Source organism: Nanorana parkeri, unplaced genomic scaffold (genome assembly GCF_000935625.1).
Source record: "Nanorana parkeri isolate BGI_ZX_2015 unplaced genomic scaffold, ASM93562v1 scaffold428, whole genome shotgun sequence".
NCBI lineage: Eukaryota > Metazoa > Chordata > Amphibia > Anura > Dicroglossidae > Nanorana > Nanorana parkeri.
In genome coordinates, this window is record NW_017306696.1 from 215954 (window position 1) to 222354 (window position 6401).

At 44.5% G+C, this 6401-nt stretch overlaps 1 protein-coding gene across 1 annotated transcript in view; it reads right to left on the reverse strand.

Moving 5' to 3' along the window:
• Positions 1–360, reverse strand: part of LOC108789891 (probable ATP-dependent RNA helicase DDX60-like) — a 131487-nt gene extending 131127 nt beyond the window's left edge. The window contains exon 1 of the mRNA XM_018560032.1: positions 293–360. Within this exon, the coding sequence (XP_018415534.1) occupies positions 293–360 (68 nt within the window). The remainder of the gene's footprint in view (positions 1–292) is intronic.
• Between the last annotated feature and the right edge of the window lie 6041 nt (positions 361–6401).

The following is a 6401-nucleotide window of genomic DNA, read 5'->3' on the forward strand; positions in this document are numbered from 1 at the left end:
TATGGATCTATGGATGGGATAGCAGCTAAAAAGGGATTGGTGACCTCAATCAACATCCTAATAAAAAGAACAAAGAAAGGCAGCAAATGTATTGATGTCCCAAAGAGCTGGCTCTTAGAATTAAAGTAAACTAACCCGAATCTCTCCTTATACCATTCGTCAGCTTTTCCTGCAACAGCTTTCAAATCAATGACACTATAAATCTCAAACCCACAGAATTCACCTCTCACCCATGGTAATGGCAAACCCGAACCTCTTCCCTAATTAGTTTGATCAACCAGGATATACTTACGTTGACTTTAAGAGTTGTTGTGTGAGATTCTTGACTACTACATCAGAAAAGGTAATAGGCTTCTTCATTCCTGTGTGATTTGTATAATTATTAGAAAACAGAACAAAGACACAAATGAGTCAATAATTTAGGAGCAGATATATTGTGAGCAGGGCCGGTGCAAGGACTTTTGCCTTACACAGGCAAAGGTGCATTTTTGCACCCTGCACCCAATCCCCCCCGCCCCCCCGCGGGCACCCCCAGACAGCTGTCTATGCACCGCACTTGTAGTCAAGGGTGTGACGCACAGTACAGAGGTCAGTACACAGGTCAGCATGTAACGCAGTGCAGGTCACAAAGAAAGTACAGGGACTTACATTTGTTTTGATCTCTCTCTCTCTGAGCAGTCTTAAAGAGGCCCCCCTCCCAGTCCACATCTTTCAGACGTTATTAATCGGAGTTGCCCCACTCAGTCTGCCCGTCGCTTGTGGCCATATTGAGTGGGGCACTCAGATTAATAAAGTGCTGGATTAGTCTGACTCAGAGGCGGACTGGACAAGGGGGCATGGTGGCAATTGCCCCCCGGGCATCTCTGATACCTTTGCAAATGCCCCCTGCAACCACTTAATCTCTCCCCTCTTGGCCGCTGCAGCGCCCGAGAGGGGAGAGATGAAGTGCTTGCGGCAGGGGGCGCTGTAACTGATTTGTATATCTATGCATTGATATACAAAATCAGTAACATTTTTTTTTTCTGCATGCCAAAAGTCCAGACTCTTCCAAGCCATCGGAAGACAACACTTTGCAGAGGTACCCTGGTGCAGCAGTTTGGCCTCACATGTAGTTGCATATTTATGCAACAAAAACCCTCTGTTTTTAAATCTAAATGTTACAACCCGTTTATAATTATCTGTGCTGACTTGCTAGACTGAGTGTTGAGAATTCTTGTATTAAATTATTTAACATACATACATACATACAGCCACCTTGCCCTAAGTGGGGTGACTCCTTAAATTTAGTTCTGCTGGACTGCATCCAGTCTAGCTGATTTGATAGCCAGTGTTAATTTGGTTTTCCATAAGCATCTGCCTGCTGCTGGGTGTAACCATGCACAGAGGAGAGCATCCAATAATGTGGTGTTATGAATATATGTGTCTCCCTAGCCAATCATTAGGCGGTTCATGGCCAGTGGTGCATGCTAGGGGGTGCATAAATATTTGAGGCTGACCATGCCAGCCTCCTGGCTAGGGGGAGGGTGCGTGAAGTTTGACCAGGCCTGTAGTCTGCAGGTGGTCAGGTATGGATAGGGTTGCCACCTTTTCTTCAAGTGAAACCCAAACACTCTAGACCTGTGTGCAACAATTGTTTTTTTATAATATAGGAGGAGAGAGTGAGGGGAGGCAGCCAGGAGAAAGAGCAAGAAGAGACAGCCAGGGGAGGGAGTAAGGAGAGGTTATAGATTACTCCAAATCCCAGCACTACATGATACAGCAATGCAAAATAATATGAAGCTACATACTCTGTATTGTTCCAGGGTGGGGCCCTGATGTCGCCAGGGTCTCAGGTGGCCTGTGCATGATCTCACCAGGGCTAGGTGGGCTCTCAGGTGGACTGTGCGTAGTCTCAGGTGGGCTATGCAGACTCTCAAAAGGGTACGCGGGCTCTCAGGTGGGCTACGCGGGAAGTGCAGGGGTCTCACCAGGGGTCCGGAAGAGGGCAGCGTGCTGTCAGGAAGGAGCCAGAGGAGGAGATGTGCGGGTCGGCCTGTGCCTGTTTACAGGCGCAAGGCAGATGCGGCTGCCAGAGGTCCCGCACACTTGCTTGTCTTGTGTCCTGGTGTTAGCTGGACACAAGACTCAAAAAACAAACTGTCTGGGTGAGTCCTGGAAGGGTGGCAACCCTAGGTATGGACCCAGTCAGGGTCTGAATCTGTTCCTGGGATGGAGAACCAGGGACCAACTTCATCTGCTGGAGAAGTCAGGATCGGCATGTATCTTATGGACCTGGAAGTCTGCTGTCTCATCTAAGGAATTCTATGCTAGATCTGCTAGCTAGCTAAAGTTCTACACTACACAGTGATGCTGCAATCAGTTTAAAGGCCCTCTGCACTGTGAAGCTGGGAAGTGGTTGGCGAGTCTGGAGTTCTGTAATGTCCTAGATGCCCATTACTCTCTCTCCCATTTTTGTCGCTTATGAAATAAAGTATTAGAAAATCCTTAAAGTGACTGGTGCCCAACTTTACTTTCACATCCCACAAACTGGCTAAGGACTCATCTCTGAGATAAGTGTTTTATATAACTAAAGACGCTGGTTCCTGACTGAGAAACACATAATATACATTAGTGAGTGGATAAGCTCTGAGAATGGCTACATGGAGGCGGCTACTTGGAGGCGGATTGACTAATAAAGTCAAGAATCTTCATACAATAAATCGTGTTATAGCAGAACACTAGGATTTCCCTCCCCTCCTGCCACCTGACTCGCACCAACCCCTGAAGCCTCCATCCCATTTTCTTTATGTCTTGAACATCATCTCTGGCTCTTCTCCTTCTGGTCATTCTGCTCAGTCCTGGAGTACCGTGAGACCAGCCTGCATAATAATGCACCCCCTGGGGGGCATGTAAACAATAGGGTGAGCTCACAAGAAAAGGGCAGAATGACAGCATATCATTCTGCTCTGAAGAGGACTGCCAGCACTGGATTGAGGAGAAAGCTAGCACGGCCCTTGAGTAGAGCGGGTAAGTGAAGATTGGCACAATTAGAGGGGCTATTGGCACAGTGAGGCCGGGTTCACACCTAGGCGGCATCATTTTTGCACATTTGTACGCACATGTTGAGAGTGCGGTTATTTGCGTGTTGTGCACATGTTGATGCACGTTGACTGGCAGTTTATGAAGCATTGCGGGCAATGGACGAACATGTGTTAAAAACGTGCACGAAAATGTGCAACATGCTTCTGCTGTGCATTTTTTGGCATTTCCTTTGAAGTCTATGCGGCACAAACGTGCTGTTAACTGCCCAAAGAAGCTCATGTACCTTTTTGGGCATGTGGCGTTTTCCTGCTGGCATTCTGCTGTTCAGGTGTGAACAGGGGCCATTGAAAATCATGGGATTTCTTGTGTTGGGCATTTAAAAGCACTTTTCCAACTGCTCAAAAACACTTTAGGTGTGAACCAGGCCTTAGGGGGATTAATAACCAAAAAAAAACCTGGAGTTGCACTTTAATACTCAATTATCCAGTCATGTGCAAAAGCATATTTCTTTTTGTTTCATTGCACATGACGTTATAAGTGAATAGGAGTTGATTTTTCTTACGTTAAAGGCTAAAAAAAAAAGCTGGCACCAGACACGGACCAGAAGAAGGCATTGAAACTTTAATGGGAGGGCACCATGGAAGAATGTTTGGTAAAGCCCACAAATGCACAAAGAATAATATTAGTAAATAGATCTACAACAAGATTGATCTGTACCTGAAGCGTCCTCCTTTTGTTCAGTAGTAGATTCAGAAGTATCCAAGTCATCAGAATCTGAATTTTCAGAAATGTCTTCTTCAGAAAGGTCAGCACCCTCCGAAAGGGTTTCACTGTCAGATGACAACATATCATCCTCTGGCTCAGATCCTCCAGAAGCCATGATTTCTTTTTGCTAATCGTAACCTTTAATATTAAAAGATGTATTACATAAGACATTTAAAATAATCACTTCTATTAAAAGCAGAAATCAAAGCACCAGAAGACCTAGATAGTGGAATTTATCAAAACTGGAGCAGACAAAATCTGGAACAGCTGTGCATAGTAACCAGTCAGCTTCTCTCTACAGTTTGTTCAGTTAAGCGTTGAAAATAAAAAAGAGAAGCTGATTGGTTGCCATGGGCAACTGCTCCAGTATTGATAAATCCCCCCAAGAGTGTATGTTGAACTTGGTCCTCTTGATCTGTTACCTCGTGAGTTAAAAGCCCCATTTTTTATTCTGGCTAAAGTTCCAATGCAGGCAGAAGCCTGATTTGTGGCCCTTCCTATGGGGGAGGTATAACCAGCAGGGCAGCCACTGCCCGTCTCTTGTGCCCATTTAATATGGCTTTCCTCCACTTTTCTACTGGGGCAATGCCCTTTATAAAACTTCACCGAGATGTGTCTAGGCAACAGAGGACAGGGAAGAGGAAGTTATGCAAACAGTGCTACCAAAGTCAGTGCTGGCAGTATGAGCAGTGTATGGCAGTGTGAGCTGCCTCTGCCCTTAGGGGGCAGAGTTTAATGCAGCCAAGTCAGGAAGTTCTCCGTCAGGTCCGCCTGTAGTTCAATAGAGGGGGGAGCCTGTTGGAGAGCTTAGGCTCTGATGTTTTTTCTCCTACAGTATATCAGAAATGATGTCACTCGTCTCCAGCCTGCACTTGTTGTCAGAGACGAGCGCTGTCAATCAGCCATCATTATGTATTCCTCTCCTTGCTAGCATCGTGGTAAAACAGCAGTGGGGAGAGGGGGGCAAGCTGTCTGATCACGCTGCTCAGCAACTTCAGCACAGATCAAAAAAGGACCAAGTTCTGCATGCACTTGCCCCCCTGGGGGGTTTAACAAAGATTTGTACATTATATAGTGATACTTCTATGCTCATTTTAAGCAAAAATGTATGATTCCAAAGTTCAAATTTTCATTGTTGTGAACTCAACATTATCATAAAATTCAATAACAAATGCCATTAAAGTAACTTTTTCACATTAGCTTACTGAGTGTTATGTTACCCATATGCCTCAATATTCTACTGTATTACCTGGATGAAGGTTAATCAGAATTATAAGAAACCTGTCAAGAAAGAATCATGGAGGTTGTTGTTGCTGACTGTTCCTTCTGAAAATACTAGTTGTCTGGCTGTCATGCTGATGCATTGGTTTTAAAAATTCCTAAGTCACTGACCTTAAACAAGTACATAGATAAAGGAATTCATTTACATCATGTTTGATCCAGGTCTGTGCCTCAAAACGTATGGACACCAGACACAGCCAGGCAACTGGCATTTTTTGGACAGAGACCAGCTCCCATAGTTCTCTCATGACAGGGTCACTTTAAATACTGTCACATAACAGAACGAGGGGAGACTACATTGCTGTCACACCTTGCGTTCATTAGATTAGCGAGACAATAAAACCATTAGATCAGGAAACAGTAAGTGATATTTGTTTTATTCCACGTGTTTTACACCCAGTTAGATTATATTTCAGCATTTTTTAATCTTGTCACAATTATTTATAAATGAATGAATCAAATTGATCCGGAATCACCTTTGTACTGAATTTGGAACTCTATGTACACTGTGGAATGAATGGTTTACATTTTTGTATGTTTTTATTCTTCTTATCTATTCTGAATGTATCATTCTGAGAAGTATATGAGCAGATGTTTTATGCACTTTATGATCCATTGTAGGTAGACGAGCGCTACACATACAGTATGTATGATTAACTTTACTGCTAATATTGTTACTAGGGATGCACCGATAGCGGCATTTTGGTACCGAGTACAAGTACTGACAATTTTTTTTCGGTACTCACCGTTAGCAATTACCGAGTAACGGAAGCCAGATGGCGTGTAATGACTCGCCACCTGGCTTCCTGATTAACAAGAAAGTCAGTCCCCTCTTACCTGAAGAAGGAAGGAAGGCCAGAACGCGGCCTTCCTCAAGTAACCAGCCGGAGCCCTCTGGCTGGCCAATCAGGAATGCCTAGCACTGAGTCATTACACGCTGCCCGGCTTCCAAATTGGCCGGGATGTCTGCTCCATGCTCTCTCATCACAAGTGATGAGAACATGGAGCCGCTTTCCAGCCAATCAGCAAACTGGGCAGCGTGTAATGACGCGCTGCCGGCTTCCCGATACCGGAAGTACTCGTGCTAGGCATCGGAGCATGTGGGCGAGTACGAGCACTCGCCCAAATACTCGGTATCAGCACCGGTATCGATACTAGTATCGGTATATCCCTAATTGTTACTGAAGAGAAAGTGTAGCTGCTGTGTATTTAGAGATTGAGGTAATAGTAGCATGGTGAGGAGTTATAAACATGAAAAAATATGAATTGTTTATTATTGTCACGATTAATATTTTTTACCAAAAAGCATGAGGACAGTTATAATGTAGAAAGTG